This window comes from Lissotriton vulgaris, chromosome 10, assembly GCF_964263255.1.
Source record: "Lissotriton vulgaris chromosome 10, aLisVul1.2, whole genome shotgun sequence".
NCBI classification, from domain to species: Eukaryota; Metazoa; Chordata; class Amphibia; order Caudata; family Salamandridae; genus Lissotriton; species Lissotriton vulgaris.
In genome coordinates this window covers 37,146,439-37,163,832 of record NC_141698.1, presented here as the reverse complement: position 1 = coordinate 37,163,832, position 17,394 = coordinate 37,146,439, and the positions used below count along the sequence as shown (strand labels likewise).

General features: G+C 45.2%; 1 protein-coding gene across 23 annotated transcripts in view; it reads right to left on the bottom strand.

Moving 5' to 3' along the window:
* The window catches only part of LOC147684447 (uncharacterized), a 1,151,265-nt gene that overhangs the window by 476,971 nt on the left and 656,900 nt on the right, over positions 1 to 17,394 (bottom strand). For 14 of the 23 annotated variants that reach the window (XM_086940390.1, XM_086940377.1, XM_086940393.1 and 11 more), the window contains one exon: positions 1,059 to 1,223. The exons of the other annotated variants lie outside the window; for them this stretch is intronic. In XM_086940390.1, the coding sequence (XP_086796516.1) occupies positions 1,059 to 1,223 (165 nt within the window). The remainder of the gene's footprint in view (positions 1 to 1,058; positions 1,224 to 17,394) is intronic. 23 annotated transcript variants of the gene reach the window in all.

The following is a 17,394-nucleotide window of genomic DNA, read 5'->3' as shown; positions in this document are numbered from 1 at the left end:
GGGCGGTTAAGGAAGCCATGTAACGTGATGTTATACTATTGCCACTACTAATAATAGGTGGTATTGCTCATAGATCTAATTTTAAACTTTGAATTATGAAGACTCAATTGCCCCGTTTGAAGAGCAATCCTTTGCCTGCATGTCTTCTGGCAAACACTTCAACAACCGAGGCCAGGCTACATGTCAGTCACATGCAACTTGAAAAAGAATCTGTAGTATTGTGCCTCATTATATTACATACATCCTCCTTGCTACTGCATTGGGTTAGCAAAAGTTCCTAGTCAACATTTGCAAGGATTAGATTACTTCAGTCTCTTACTCAAGAATGGTGTATTCGACATATGAGATATCTGCTCTCTAACTTTGGGGACACTGCCATGAGTCACCGACATTCCAGTATGCTCTGCTCTCATAGTTTGAGTATTTTTAATTCAAATGCTTTGGATCCTCATACAGAAAGAACAGTCTTTGTCCCAGTTGACAACACCCAACTCTTTCTTCCCATTTCATCATGGTCTTAGGTCCTCTCCCATTTCGCCCTCCTCCTCCAATACTAGAGCTACCACACACTGATGTCAATTCATAAAAGTGTGGCAGGGCACAAACGTTGATCCTCTGTGGACATCAGTGGTTTATCTCTATGTCCCCACCCTTAGTTCTCAACATCTATCAACAATTTAATTTTTATTTAATGATGCCAAATACTAGAGTATTCCTGAAGCTCATCCCCACAGCCAATAAGAATAAGGTGCTCACTGTTCTCTTGAATTTGCCTCCTCTCATGATTTCTGCAAAGTTATTGTAATTTACCCTTAATGACTGCATGACTAAAAGTGCCTAGATTTTAAAAGGGTTTACGTTTACAAACATCTCCTTAATAAGGATGCATTACACATAAGGATTCATTATGGAGCTGGCACCCCTAACAAACTGGTACTATTATAGTGTACTATCCTGTGGAATTTAAGAACAAGTAATATAAACAGCAAGCTCCTAAATCAAGCTTCAAGGCACAGATGCTTGAAATAATTTTAGTAAAAGAAACTAAAAAGACCAACCATGGCATAGCGCAGGCACTGCCTCCATCGGCATTTCTGACGTTTTAGGTTCCGGCCACCAAACTTAGGCTTGTCCCGGCAGAAGTCACACCTTCCACAGTCTACTATTTGCACACAAGCCTCACACTCGCCACATTTCCGGTTATTACGATGGATGGACAAATGCTGCAGGGAAAGAAAGGAAAAGTTACTTACCTGTAACTACAGTTCTCCAGCTTTGGCATCTTTCATAGATTTGCTTGCTTGAATGATTTCCTGTTGTCAGGTTGTTAATCATTGGTAAATAAGTGTTAACACATCAGTACAATCCATTAACTTAACATTGCATCTTGTGCTGCCTATATCTCTCTTTGTATGACCCAGGCTCTGAACAATGCAGTGGAAAAGCTTTGAGGTCCATTCCCATTGGATGGTTCGATAGCTCCTGTTACTCTTTCTTCTTCAGCACTGGATCTTTCATAGACATACATGGCTGAATTACAAATAGCAATGGAGCACAAAAGAAAACGTAGAAGAAGGTAGGCATGAGTCTGATCCGATTTAAGCAGGTTATGCAGCACCATGAGCGACCAGGCATTGATGAATATCCAACCAGGAGTGCTTTGAGAAGGACTGCTTTGTCGTTCTAGGTTCTATTTTGCAAATATCCTTTGAAAGATCATTACCAAATAGAGCTACTGTAGCTTCAATCAGCAGCACAGGCTCTGAGAAAGACAAAAATTATACTTATATCAGCGTGACATTTGTTATCATAGCAAACTGCAAAAAAAAGTTTAGCTGTCAGCCTGCAAATACTTGGTTCTACTGATATAGAATTTAAGGCACATCTTAATTCTATTTAAGACAAAGCTCGTTCCACAGCTGAAGATGCTTGATAAATGAGGTGGCATAATTATCTACTAACTTAGGTGGATAGGCTTTGCCATTTAAGAATTATCTTTAAAGTTGAACTAAAAGCAAGGTCTCTCTGTGGCAGCCATAGGGTGGTCAACTTTTTGAGCAACGCTCTCCAATAGACTGGTATATCCCAATGTTATTGGGGGGGCTATAGGTGGTGCGTAGAAAAGGGTGTGCTATTCATTGATAGGACCTAGGTTTGCCAGTGTATTTTCTGTCGGTTCAGTATCCATGAATTAGCATTCTTTGTATTTCCTTGCTTCAGTGTTCTTTTCCTCCATAGGCTGCGGTGCCGTGCACTACTGAAGTGGAAAGCAAAGGCACAGAGATTGCCTGTGGAAGTTGCAGTTGTACCTGGGTGTGCTGTGTTAGTAGGGATACTGGAAAATGAAACACCAGAGGAACACTAGAGGGGCCTAAATAGAGAATATTAAGTTAGAATTTCAGTATCATTATTCAAAGTGAATTTAAAAAAAGTCACAGAGCACTCGAACCAGGAGAGGATGATGATGAGGTAGGGCTTTCAGTCTAGAAGCACAACAGTCTGCTAATGTTTTTCTCCATCAGTGTTTCCCTCAGGAAGAAAAATAATATACTTTACTTGCGGGTATACGTAGAACCTTTAGTTTCCTGCCACTGCCACTTAATGGCTGAAAAAGGATTGAATTCCCTCTTCTTCTATTTTCTTCTCACTATATTTTTCTTCCTATTACACTTGGCTCGAAGAAGGTTCCTACAGGATGCATGCCATCAACATAAGGGACAGGTGCAGTGGAATTGCAGACTGAATATGGATTCCTCTCAAATATATAATTTTAAAAGAGATGCGCTCGACAGTGATGGTGTCAGCAGGGCTTTCATCAAGGCGTTAATGAGGACGTAGTTGAACTGTTTGTCAACTTGGCATCAACTTCTGTAGTAAGAGATAATCTGGTGATGAATCAGACTTATGCTTTGGAGCGGTCACATGAGATATGGTAGTCAAGAAAGCATTAGATGGTATTCAGGGTGAAGCAAGTCTAGTCATTCGGGTGTTGTCCAAAATGCTGACACCTGTTTTTGGTTGACGGCTAGGAACTAATCAATGTCAATGGTAAAGACTTCCTGATGGAAAATGTCTTTGCCAGTTAAGTTAGAGAAGTTGTCACGAATAACAGCATTACAGTTGTCAGGAGCGAAGTGGACTCATACTTTACTACAACAGAAAGGAGGAAATCACAAATGGCAATCCAAAGGTCTGCAGCTTTTGCCCTCATCATGAGTGGTTCATAAAATGGGCTCAATTTCCTCACCCCAGGAGTTACCCGTACTAGCAACTCAGGGGCTTGTCAAAATCTAGCCCATTATGAGTTGGACCCTGAGGATCCAATATGAAATGAGTAATTCAGGCCCCATCTCCCCCAGCAATCCTTATTTTCCCTCAAACATTCACAGAGATTTAACCCCTTCGATGCTGATGACTAGCTCAGCATCGAAGGGGGGCGTGTGCGGATGACGAGCTGAGCTCGTCATCTAACGCGGCTTTTAGAAAAAAGCCACGTAGGGGAAAAATAACCGCCGCAGCGATGGGGTGAAGCTGTTTTCAGCAGCAGAAATTTCTAAATTAAATTATAAACTTAATAAATGTAATGAGGGCACTCCCTGTCAGAATTAAGAGGCCACTGATAATTTGGGTAACGGAGTGGGAGGGTTGGCAACTCAGGCCTTTTTCTTCAGACAGCGTACCAGATCCAGTTAACTTTTCTCCGAGTACAATACCTTCTCTATTAGTCAGGTTTTATTTAAAATGGTCTAGCAGATGTGGCATTTCTCAGGATTGAGGTTTAGGATGGAGGTAGAATATAAGTCATCCACAAATGACATTTTGGTCCTGCTTGTAATACAGACCCAGAAAAAATTGAACCTAAGAAATGTACTCAAGAAAACAATGCAAAGCTTGTTTCCCTGGGTAAAAACGTCCAGAAAGGAAAAGAAAATGAAACATGACCTACTCGCAGTCGAAAGTGGCGATAAGTTTATGAAGCAATCCCAGGGAAAAGTAGTAGAGATTGTTTTCAAAAGAGGTTTTCTGGGAGCAAAGCTAGATAGGATACCCTTAAACTTAGATTGTAGAAAATATGGGCTAAGGATGCCTCGATTGGGAAAGGGGAAGTAGAACAGGAGGAGCAGGCTACAAGGTGGAGTGGCTCTCAAAGTCACTCCACCTCATGGCCAAACTTTGGATCACACAACTAGGCATATACAACAAGGTGCAATGCTAAAAAGAGTGCTCCGATTAGACCTGTTTTAACACTGATGTAACAAGGATTCCAAGCCTGAAGACAGGGAATCATTTTGGCATGTGAATCTATAAAAAATATCCAGTGCTGGAGTGAAAGACAAGTAAATACTTAGGCAAGCAAAATAGGGACAAAGCCAATTGCAGATTAAAGGAAAACATACCATCTTTACTTACAAGCCACAAAAGGAAAAGTACATTACTTATAATAGTATTCTCTATCATGGATATTTTTTTAATTCATAAATATAAGAATATCTCCACCTATGTGTGGGATCCAGGAACACATCCTAACATAACATTTTCTTTAAATATTTGAAAAAGGAAACACATTTGCGAGAGGTAAAATATTAATTCTTTGTTACAGCTAATCCTAATTTAAACAACCCCTAAACAGGACTTTTGTAAAATCTGCCACTGCTTGCCTAACTGTTCTACCAGCTCAATTTTAACAGAAAACACAGCAAAGTTCAGTTTGACTGTTCTATGTCCAAAAAGCTCTGATCAAAGATTTAAGATAACCAAACTCCAAATATACTCCGGGTCTAACACAGAGGATGGGGCGTTTATGAATCCAATAAAATACCCATGATGGAGTACTAGATTACAAATAAAAACATTTTCATTCTCCACTGTGCGATAACCTTTAATGTTCACAAACATTAGCATACAATAGAACAGAATACCAAAGCAATTCAGTAGATCCAATTCTGCAAACAATTTGAGCAGAGACACAATGCTTGGCAAATAATTCGACAAACTGGTGATGGCCACACTATAAATTTTAGAGACTGTTATGGTGCTTACCTTTAATGTGGGTTTTCCACTGATGGAATTCTGTTCAAAGTCATAGCCTTTGAATAACTAGGTGGCCACTGGCTACACTTCAGAAACTCACAAATTTAATTTTAGAAACATTTCTTATGTAATATAGTTGTTTCCTTTCTTCCACTTTTGGAAGCAGGGTTGGAAGATGAGAACTGTCACTAAATTGGCTCACAGTTCTCTGAACCAGAAAGACAATATTACTGCAGTACTTCTTACTTTTCGTAGTTATGTATGCATAGGTATTTGCAGATCACCATTTAGCTACACAGAAAAGTAACACTTAACAATCCAATAAAGTGTGCACCAAAAGGTAACTTTCATTTCAGTTAAGTAACTTCCAATCAACAACGTGAGATGCTCCACAGATTCGTATCTTTTGAACTAATTTCATAGCAGAGACTTAACACACTGAAAAGTGATAGTTACTTGTAGTTCTGGATTCCATCATAGGGAACCTCATTAAAGTCATGAATGTCAAAATAATTCTCTGCTGCATTTGGCGGACCGGGAACATTCCTTCAACATCATATGTCTTTAGCACTGTCAATCACTCTTTAAAAAGGGAGACACACCCAGCATGTTTTTAGGTTGCCCAGCCCTTTCTTTTCAGGAAGCCTAGTAGACAAGGTTTTCCAAATTAGATTCTTGAAAACATGCTAGAAAGTGCCTTTTCTCAGACTCCACTGTAGCACGTATAAAAAGAATCAATACTGACATTAACAGCAACGAGGGAAAGTGCAGCATAACAAGCTTGCAATAGAAGTGTAGGGGCTTCTGTTACTCATGATGCCTTGTTCTGCCAGTTGGCCTCAAAGAGACAGTTCTTTTTGGAGGTACAGTGTATGGAAACATTAGTAAATTGTTTTCTTTGATGCCCAAGTCCTAGACCTAGCTGTGTGGGAGGGATGTTTATGAAATCAATGAAGATTCCTGAGATGTAGAATCAGGACTAGAAGTATGTAACCATTTCTTCTGTATTGTAAGACCTTAAGTGAGAGTCATAAAGGTTCAGAAGAATAGAAAACAAGTAAAATAATTAGTGGCTCTTGGGCATAAAAGACAACTATCAGAAAAAAACTGTAATACATGCCACACTCAATCGTATGGCGGACAGAAATATACTTTAAGGCTGCCTGACCACTTACAATGTCAGCCGTTGTATCAGCCGGCTTGACAATAGTAACTGCCATGTTCCCCTTCCCAAGCTAACAGAAATTAAATGGAAGCATCCACTTCTGTGCCAAGACATGAGGTGACCAGGAACCTGAAAAGGGGATTTTCAAAACTGTTCATCTTCAACAAAATGTATACACTAATGTGGATATTTTCTGAAGAGAATCTGCTTTCACTCCCTTGAGCTCCCTTGAGCAAGGGTGCATACTGTAGTGAAACTCACTAGATGACCAATTTTAGATACTTCTCTAAAAAGGAATACAAATGTACGTATTGCCTTCAAGGAAGACGCTGGGAATGCCCTCACTCTTATTCTGTTATTTGCACACTGTTAATAAATGCATTTCAGAGGCTAAAACCTGAAGCTGGAATCTTCATGCGCAGTCTTTGTAGGCCTGAAATTGCAACAACTGGGAGCGGTAGCAGAAGCTGGATGACACCTCCATTTTTTAAGGCACAATACTGAAAGTAAGACTAAGGCTTCTTCGATAGGGGAACTTCTGTGGAGGAAAGTCTAGAACGTTACTCCTTAGCCAGCTCTTTGAGACTCACACTTAGAATGAGAGTCTGTGTCAGTATGTATTGGTTTACCACTAAGTTCTATTTTGTTACCAAAAATATTGGAATAAACACCTCTGGACAGAAAACAATTTGATGAAATGGTTGGGTAGTAACAGAGGGAGGCCTGTTGCGGTAAATGCATTGAGTGAATACACCTAGAAGAGCAGAGGGCTCAGTAGGGAGGTCATGGCTGCCTTGTTTCTCCAGGACAGACTCTTTCAGATGAATGAGCTTGATAGCAGGACATTGGTTCAGCTACCCTAGACCCTCTGCAATCCCTTCTAGGTCATGACCAGAGGTGGTCTTAATACAAGGGGGCCAGAAGACTTGATTCAACAAGCATGCGTTTTTACTTACTGCCCTAATTTATGGCATTCCAGAATCGCATCAGATCGATCATCTTTACTTCAGTGGACTCTTTCCACCTGTGCTCCACTGGCATTAGCAGCCGTGATGGAGGACAGGACAATGTAACTCTTTAACCTTGGAAAGAGTGTGGGTAAGGCAGATGAAAATAGGAACCAATAAATCTGAAACTGCTAAGTTTCCATCTAGACTATTCCCCATTTTATGAATACCTAGCATGCGTAAATCACATGGAAGTATACAAAATTGGCAGCTAAATGAAATGAATGAAACTTATATAGCGCACGACTTACCCTGGGGCATCTCCGCGCTTGCTTAGGGAACCCGTCCTGGTATTCCCCTGTGAGATATCCCTGGCAGGGTATCCACAAGGTGAAAGCCAGGCATCCCACCGCGAGGGGCCGTTGTGGAGATTAAGCAAGCTATTGCCCAGAGTCGCAGAGTGTGAACCCGTGAGTCGAGAAGGCACTGGAGCGAGAATTACCGAGTCCGTGGAATTTTGAGCCCAAGACCCGCCGAGGCGGGGAATTGAACCCTGGTCCAGGGCCGAACTCAAGCTCCAGGTCTGCCGCCTCTAACCCCTGAGCCACACTTCTCCTAAAGTGTACTAAGGAAGAAAAGAGTAAGCATTTACCACAGGATGGTACCCGAGATTGAATGTATAAATCTTTAAAAAAAAAAGCGAACAAAAGCCTACCATTATCACAAGGATAATGGTAGGCTTTCCTGTGGTGCCAGCAATTAGGCATGAGAGGGTACAAGTAAGTACAGTCCTTCCTGCTGAACCTAGCTATCAATTTAAATCCCCTCCTGCTGAACCTGGCTATCAAGATAAAACTTCGCAAAGAGTGAATTGACCAGCACGTCACAACTTGGCAGATGATCAAGATTCCATGCGCCACTGTGGAGGTTGCTGTGGCTTTGGTAGGATGAGCCTGCAACGCTTCAAGCGGATATTTCTTGGCAAATACATAGGGCAAGTACATAGCATATCTTTATAAAAAAAGAACCTCCCTGTACTACTGGTAACAGCCTTTCAGGGTCTGACAGGAAGGTAGTGCTGCTGACTACCACAGACGATTCTGCACTGCTGCTGGGGAGCCAAGCTCCAGCAGCAGAAGGTAGAACAATAGGTTTCCAGTCACAGGGATGTGTAACCACCTCGCAGACAGGACATAATGTATTGAGATGGGGTGGGGGCGCTTGCACCAGACTGCTTTGAAGGGCACATTTGGTGCCCCCCTTGCATACTCCAGTTTGAGCCAGTTAAGGGAGCCCTTGGCTTGCTTTTAGCGCGAAACTGGTCAAAAGGACATGGGAGTATCCTCTCCTCTGTCCAGCCCCTCCTCTGGAAGGGGCCCCTGAGTAGCTCCAATCCTTTCCCTAGGGTACTTAAAGGCTTGCCTGTTGGTGGGTTGTTATATTCGTCATGGGACAAGACTCTACCCGAAACCAAGTTACTCTTTGACAGTCTGGACACTTGGACTTTGCCTGAAACAGAGACTGCAGCAAGGAAGACTCCTGCTGCTCCTAGCCTCGATGTTTAGCAAGTCTTCTTAGTCGTCTGTATCTGTGCTTCTTCCAATATTTTCAACAGACCTGTGGGCATTAAGTCAGTTAAGACAGTAATCTCCCCTGGAGTGAAAGAGTCATTCCCCTGCATCTGCAGGCACCGCAAAGAAGCTGACCGATCTGCTTCCCCCGACGGGCTTAGAAATGCTCAGCAAAACAGGTGGGGGTTCTGCAACACCCTTGATGTCTGACCTATCCTCTGTGCAATTTTGAGGCCAGTATCCTCGTCGGAATCCCTGTGACCGAACCTCTGTGCACTGTGTCAACTTGCTGTTGCTAAGGCTTGTTGGCTCTGCACTCCAGAGATCTCGGGTTACAAGAATCTCCAGCATCTCTTCCTGCCAAGTACACTGTTCTCACTGCATCCTCTGCACCGTAAGCCTTCCTTCTTTGCGAGCTGCTCGAGGTCCTCTTGCGACTCCGGTGCTCCTTCGGCCTGTGTTTCCTCCACATGGTCTTCTTCTGCTTCAGTGGGCTCCCCTGCTTGCTCAGACCTGCTCTGACTCTCCTGCCGTTGGCGAGTCCCTTGAACCTTGCTGGTCCCAATGTTGCTTCTTCTTTATTCTGCACACCAGCTGCAGCTACCAAAACTTGTAGGTGCTCCTGTCGGACCCCAACCACCTAGTCACCAACATGGGACAGCTTGTGCACGGCTCCTGGTCTTCCTGAGCGTCGCCTGGTCCTCACAGCTGTAGCGATAAGGTCATCGTCAACTCTTCCGAACTGTCCAATATCGGTGGGCATTGCTCTTCTGTGCCTCCTGGTCACTCCTGAGTGTATATACTCCTGTCCTATTTGCATGCAGGTTCTTCACTTCTAGAATCCATCCTTCGATTCCACAAGACTTCTTCACCTTCTTCTCCAGAGGCATTTTCTCCACGTCTTCCATTGACATCTACGAGGGATCCAGACTTCTCTTCACCCCTACGGACCTGGCTTCCCTGGTGTAGGTAGCCTGATCTCCCGGGTATCCACGGACGGGGTGGCTCTCCAACCTCCTGTCCTCTGGAAAGTGTCCTTCTTCCACAAAATTCCAAATGTCACTTCTCCATTGGCTTTGATTGGGCACGCAGATGTGTTCCTACTCTGCACACAGCCTCCAAGGGGTTCCTGGGTGGTTCCTTGTTCCCACGGCGCCTCTGGGTCTTCTGGTCCGAGGCCTGTCCTCCTCTACAGTTCCCATTCCACTTTCTTAAAATTTGGTTGAAAGTTGAAAGTACTTAATAAAGCGCACTGCGACCAAGCGGCTTCCTGGCGCTGAAGTCTTAACAAAGAAACACAGAGAAAGGCCTAGGGAAGGTTAGCAAGGATACGCTTGGGTGAACAGAAAGGTCTTAAGCGCTCTACGGAATTGAAAATATAAAGGGATAGACCTGATGGTCAGAGGGAGACTGTTCCAAAAGCGTGGAGCTACAACAGAGAACCTGGTTCCACCAACTTTGGTTTTGCGGAAGCGGGGAACATTGAGAAGAACCTGACTGGAGGAACGAAGGGTACGACTGGGGGTGTAAGGGTTGATCAAGGAGTTTATGAAGACCGGAGCAGTGCGGGCGCGGGCCATAAAGACCAGACAGCCCATCTTGAAAAGAGTTCTCTGATGAATGGGGAGCCAGTGAAGGGACTTCAATAGGGGAGTGATGTGGTGAAACCTGGGAAGATGGTGAATAAGACGGGCAGCTTGATTCTGAATAGCCTGAAGGCGGCGCAGCTCATAGGCCGCAATCCCCACATAGAGACTGTTCCCGTAATCAAGGCGGGCAAAAATCAAAGCCAAAACAATAAGCTTAAGAGCATCAGGGGAAAAAAAACGGGAAATTTTACGAATAATACGGAGGGATAAGAAACAGGATGAAACAACTGAGCTAACCTGGGAGTGCTGGAGAGGTCCTGACTGACTTTAATGCCCAGGGTCCTAACTGAAGCAGCAGGGACCGGGGGAGGACCAAAGGTGAAAGGCCAAAAAGCAGTAGACCTGGGGCTGGTGGAACCACCTGTCAGGACCAACTCCATCTTCTCTGGATTAAGCTTGAGGTGGTTATGGTCCATCCAGTCAGAAATAAAGACAAGAGTAGAGTGGAATTTCAAAAGGGAATCAGAGGAAGAGGAAAGATCAAATACGAGCTGGAGGTCATCCGCATAATTATACACAGAGACCTCCATGTCGAGAAGAGAAAGAATAAGAGGGCGAATATAAAGGTTGAAAAGAAGAGGGGACAGGGAAGAGCCTTGGGGGACCCCGCAGGTTACCAAGCGGGTAGGGGCAGAAAAACCCGAAAGGTGAACCGCCTGGATCCGCCCTTTAAGAAAAGAGGCGAGCCAAGAGAGAGCAGTTCCCTGACTGAACGCCAGCTGCCCCAACACGGTTGAGGAGGATGGAATGGTCGACCGTGTCAAAAGCAGCGGACAGATCAAGGAGTACCAAGGCTTGGGGCAAGTTGGAATCTGCCTTACGCCTCAGCTCATCCCGGACAGAGAGGACCACTGATTCAGTCGAGTGGACCGGGCGGAATCCCGCTTGGTGAGAGGCCAGGAGGCGACTGTCCTCAATATAAGCAGAAAGGCAAGTGGTGCTATGACTCCAAAATCTTCCCTAAATAAGGGAGGAGAGAGATAGGCCTAAAATTAGAGGGAAGGGAGGGGTCTGAGCCAGATTTTTTTTTAAATAGGAATGACTATGGCCGATTTAAAGGACAATGGGACTGAACCTCGGGATATAGAGGCATTGAGGCGGGAAAGGGGAGGATCAGGGCAACTAAGGAATAGCTCTCTCAGGATGCGAGCCGGTCCACAATCAACCGGAGAACCAGACTTGACTTTCCTGAGCAGGGCAAAGAAAGATTCCTTAGAAATAGGAGGAACGTGATCAAGGGGGGGAAGGAAAGGGAGGGGAGGTGAAGAAACCAGAGGGATGTTACGTTTGATCTTGACGATCTTCTCTATAAAAAAATCATTAAGGGAAAGACAAAGGGCTTGGGAAGGAATAAGGTTGGGATTGACTATCAGAAGCAGCCAGGCTGTGAACTATAGAAAATATCTCTTTGGACTTATTGGCCGACAGTGTAATCTTGTCAGAGAAGAATTTAGTTTTAGCTGAAAGAACAGCTCTCTTATAGTTGTTGAGGAGAGATTTGTATTTAGTCCGCAAAACGGGGCAGTAATTGCGCCTCCATTGGCGTTCTGACCGTCTAAGGTCCAATTTAAGGGTTTTGAGCTCACCGGTGAACCATTTATGAGCTCCGTGGGGACGGCAGGTTTTAACTCTCCTAAAGAGGCGCGACCAAGTCACAAGAGGAGGACAGCCAGAAGTTTACGGCGTCCGCTTGGAGGTCCAGAGAAAGCTCAGATAGGTCAGGAGGGGAAGAGGCAAGGGAAACACAGAGGGAGTTGAGATCAACCCGTTTCCAATTTCGGGCAATAATGTTCTTGGGAGGGAGGGGTTTACCTGTTGCACCAAGGTCTATGGAAAAGGAGATCAACGAGTGATCCAACCAGGTGCAAGGAAGAATGGTAGGAAAGAGAATGGCCCGACTGGCCGACCAAATTTGATCAAGAATATGGCCATGGACATGGGTAGGGGCATGAATGTGAGGAGAAAAATTCAGACAGTGGAGAGTGACCGAAAAAATCTTTGGAAGTCTGGTCTTCCCTAGGGTCCCCAGGCCAGTAATTAAAATCGCCCAGGAGAAGAACCAATGAATTGTTGACCACAAGCGTGGCCAAAAGTTCCTGCAAGGTGGACATAAAAGAAGGCATATTTTGAGGGGGCGATACATGAGGACTATGGTAAGAGGGACCAAAAGGTTAACCGAACGGGCAACTAAGAAGTCTACGCAAGGAATGGGGGTGTGTGGGAGGAGCTGGAATCGGAGGTTAGACCGGATGATCATAGCCACGCCTCCGCCGGCTTTTCCATCAGGGCGATCTGCCCGGAGGGCATAGTAAGAGTCGGGGACAGTAGATAGGACATCAGGCAGGGAATCCACAGAAAACCAAGTTTCTGTAAGAAACAAAAAGTCAGGGGATTCAGTATCCAGAAGATTAAAAAGTTCCAACTGGTGCCTGCCGAGCGGTTGTTAAGAAGATAGGCAGCGGCCAAAGTAGGAGGAGGGGAGGGAAGGAAGTAGTAAGAGGCCAATTGCCATAGAGTGAGAACAATTGAGCAGAGGAATAAACTAATAAAGAGGCAAAATCGGTGGCCCCTGGTCCCGGCCGGTCGCGCGCAGACGGGCTTAACTTCGGCGCGCCTTCGTCACGCCCGCTGCGTGGCCGGGGAAGTGGCGTCATTATGTGGGGGTCCAAAGGGGCGTGGCAAGGGGGAGTGGCCAAAAAGACTGCAGCGTCAACCCCAGAGCACCCCAAGATGGCGGCAAGACCTCGCCCGTCCCCGCTCCAACAACCAGGTCGGCAGTGGAGGGGAGCGATCAGCGAGCAGGCGCTCCGGAGGGCGTGCAGGTAAGAAAGTTAAAAAGCAGCAGCAAGAGATGTGCTAAAGTCCAATCACACACTTTAAAATGGCAGGGAAACGTTGCTCCCGGCAGGGCACCTCGGGAGATCTGTGGTCAATGTCAAACAGGCGTGGTAGCCGTCATGCGCCAGAAATACTTTGCCAAGGGGGGAGTGGCCAAAAGACTGCAGCGTCAACCCCGAAGCACCCCAAGATGGCGGCAAGACCTCGCCCGTCCCCGCTCCAACAACCAGGTCGGCAGTGGAGGCGAGCGATCAGTGAGCAGGCGCTCCGGAGGGCGTGCAGGTAAGAAAGTTAAAAAGCAGCAGCAAGAGATGTGCAACAGTCCAATCACTCACTTTAAAATGGCAGGGAAACGTTACTCCCGGCAGGGCACCTCGGGAGATCTGTGGTCAATGTCAAACAGGCGCGGTAGCAGTCATGCGCCAGAAATACTTGGAAATATCCCCCTGGAGACCACTGCATTTTGTGCTACTTACCTTATTGCAATTGAAGTATTATTGTGTATTTGTGTTGAGATCTCCAGGTAGGAGATATACCTATGTGTTAGTGGGTGTTGTGTACTAAATAGAAGAATTTTTATATAAACACTGTGTGGTTCTTTTTCGTTTAACCTACACTACATGATTAAACTGGGGAAACAAGCTGCTTAACACTCCTTAAAGATAAGCCAAAAGGCTGCGCTCCACAGCTACCATTTAGAGTGCTTTCTATGGTTATCAAAGACCTCTAAATCACCAAAAGGGTTTCCTGTATAAGTGCAAGGTGCATTACTTAAATATGGGTGCACCATATACTAAGCCAGTCTCCTACATTCTGCGATTAGTCTGTGGGAGTAGCAGGTGGAGAACTGAGGCCAGTGTCAGGAGCACTGTCCAGGCCACTAGCATCCCGGAGGTCAAGAAAGATTTATCATCATATAGCTGCGATTTATCATGATTGTGGTTTGTCTCAGGGTACGAGAAAAACTGTGGCAATTGATGACCCTTAAGAGAGTCCGATTGAAGATGAAGTCCAAGATGGGCTCGACTTCAGACAAGGTCACGTGGGATTGGCTTCCTAGTCTGATAGAATTATGTGCTCTTCCCTTGGTGCTGGTGGTGTCGAACATGAGCGCGACGTGTGAGGAGTTGGGGTAGGCCGCCCACTAGGGTCAAGACGCACAGCCAGGGATGGCTTTGCCAGAGGTATTCTCTTTGTTTTATTATTTATTTTTATTTTTTTGTCCTCATTTGCCAGAGGTAATCTCACTGAAGGGCTCCTTGGATATGTGTGGCTCGAAGTCAAGCAAGAGTGATACGAAATACAAAATCTGCAAAATGGCCTTTTTGAAAGCCTGGATCTGTTGCAGCCTCGCCAATGGCCCCAGAAACTCGGGCTGAACCAGGACTAGCCAGAGAAACTCTTCTGCGGTTGATCGAGCGCAAGGGGTACCCACATGCATGCATTACTTCTCTGGACAAGAGTGGTGCGAAGCAGGGAGTCACGTTTTGACTTTTTACTAGTTCAACTTGCCTGAAGATCTGGAGTGGAATGACAATCTCTCTCTGGAACGGCCTTGGAAAAAAAAACTCATCCGAATCCTCAACTTTGAATGCACCCGGGCCCTGCGACCTTTCCTAAGATGCTCAGCTATCTGGAGCTTAGCCTCCCAGTTATGGATGGCCTTTAAATCAGACAGTGTCTGGCTCCAATGAATCTAGAGTCATGGGCTCAAATGATACCCCAATGGCTCACCCCGCCAGCATATTTCAAAAAATGCAAACTGGTCATAAAAAACACAGTGTAATACATTAACCAATCATCAATGTCTTTCAATGGCATCTATGGGTGCTGGGCTTTCTTTCCCCTCATCTGGAATTCACATAACCAACCTTTGAATCCCTTTTAGAGCCTTACACTCCGATATTTGAGCATTAATGCCTAGGTACTGTGTAGCAAAACTAAACTTATCAAATGTTATCAATGCGTACTGGAACTGGACACTATTTCCCAGCATTGAGGTTGCACAGAAGTTAGGTATACAAAAAGGTTGGTTTGATTCCCTGTCTGAAAGCACAGTGGGCAATGCATTTAGATTCACATTTCTAGTGCCAGGTCTAAAAGGCTGGATCATCAAAGAAAGAGATACAACACCTAACTTACCCTGTGGAATACAGGTGGAGCGAATCACAACCTATACCAAGTATCGTAAATAAAGTTTCCATCAAAACCTCTTTTAAAGCCTTAGAGTTGAGGCCCCTCAATGCTTGTGGTGGACGGATTATTATCTACTGCCTTTCTCCTTCAATATAGGGAAAATACAGCTCAGTGGTAATAAACACACCGTGTTAAGCAGGAACAGGGAAAAGATTAGGACTGATAGTCCATTGTGCAGAAGGGATCCTAATGAGGACGCAACGACTTTTAATTTTAGGATCACCGCTACCCTTGATGCTGGGGCCCCACGAAGATCGGCCAAATCCCAGAAAGAAACCCCCTCAGTCTCATGGTTCTCGACAGACCTTAGAAGTGAAAAAACAGGGTGTAAGAGACTGGAAAGGCAATAGAGAAAAGATTATTCTCCGGAGGCTAAGTTAGCTTACAAGGAAGCCCTAAAAGAGCTGCGAAAAATGATGGCAGCGGCTAGAAGGGAGTACTTTGTTAAGCGTATTGAGGGTGCGAAGAATTCTGGCAAGGAGATTTTTTGGATGGTCAGATCCTTCAAGACCCATCTGCTGTGGAGGGGAAAATGTTTGCCCTCCACAGCCATGTGTACAAACCTATCCTATTTTTTTGAGAATATTCAGAATGTCTGCTCCTCTTTTACGACTGGTGAGCGGCATCTGTACCAGACATCCATAACTAACAATTCCGCTGGTAGCTTTACAAAGTTCCCCCCTATAACCTTGCAGGAATCGCTGGCCGAAATCCTAAGATGGAAGTCGGGCTCCCTGCGCATCCCTGCCCACCCAAGCTTTTCAGGTCTTTGGCTTACTGGATTAACTCAGGGTTTAATCACATCTGGAAGCGTCGCTATCCTCTGGCATCTTTCCAGATATTTGGAAACATACACTCCTACTGCCCCTGCTGAAAAAAAACGAATGCTGATCCCACGGAGCTTGGTAATTATCGACCAATCTCATTGTTACTGGCACCTGCAAAGATGCAAGAAAGATTGGTGCAACGTTAACTCGACAATTATATTGACACACAAGACATCTTACATAATACTCAGTCAGGTATCCGGTCAGGATACAGTACGGAAACAACTTTGGTGGAGGTGGCGGAGTCTGTAAGAATGTTGGCGGACGCTAGAGCATCTGCAATGCTGATCCTGTTGGATCTGTCGGCGGCCTTCGAAAGGGTTGCACATCCTAGTCTTCTTAACACCTTGGCTGCTAGGGGGTTTTCCCGTCCTGTGCTGCAGATTCATTATTACCACTGTTCATGACAAGGTCAACTCGTCATAAGCACAGCTCAACCGTGTTTCATGACGAGCTGACCTTGTCATGAGCATCCAAGGGGTTAACAGACTTAAACAGCTTGGATTGCGGGGTGCAGTTCTTGCATGTATTCAGTCCTACCTTACTGACCGCTCCCAACAAGTTTCTCTCCCACCGCTTTAATCCGCTCCTAAGCCTTTGAGGTGTGGTGTGCCACTGGGCTTGGCACTAAGCCCCCTACTCTTTAATACCTACCTGGTGGCTCTTTTGAATTTCATTGCCACATGGAAATTAAAGGCTGTCTGTTTCAGTTTTTATTAAATTAGGGTGGGGAGAATTAAAGGCTGTCGCGTATGCAGACAGCATCCAGCTGGTGTTCTTTTTCAAAAGATCTTTCTTAGGACTCATTTGCTAGTTTGTCGGGGTGCCTTAAGGACATCGCCTGCTAGATGAATAATAACAAATTGAAACTAAATGCAGACAAGACAGAGGTCCTTTTCTTTGGCCAGGCCTCGCCCCTGCTAACATGACTATGGTGGCCTGCTGAGCTGGGCTCACCTACAACTCCAGCAAAGACGGCTAAGAATCTGGTTGTGAAGTGGGACTTCGAAATATCCTTTGAAACTCACATCCACCATGTCTCGTCGGCCTGTTTTGGGAAATTGAAAACCTTAAAGAAATTCGTGCACCTTTTGTTGGAGGGCAGTCGCAGGGTAGTTCATGCTACTGTGAGAGTCCAGCTGGACTATGCAAATGATCTGTACCTGGGAA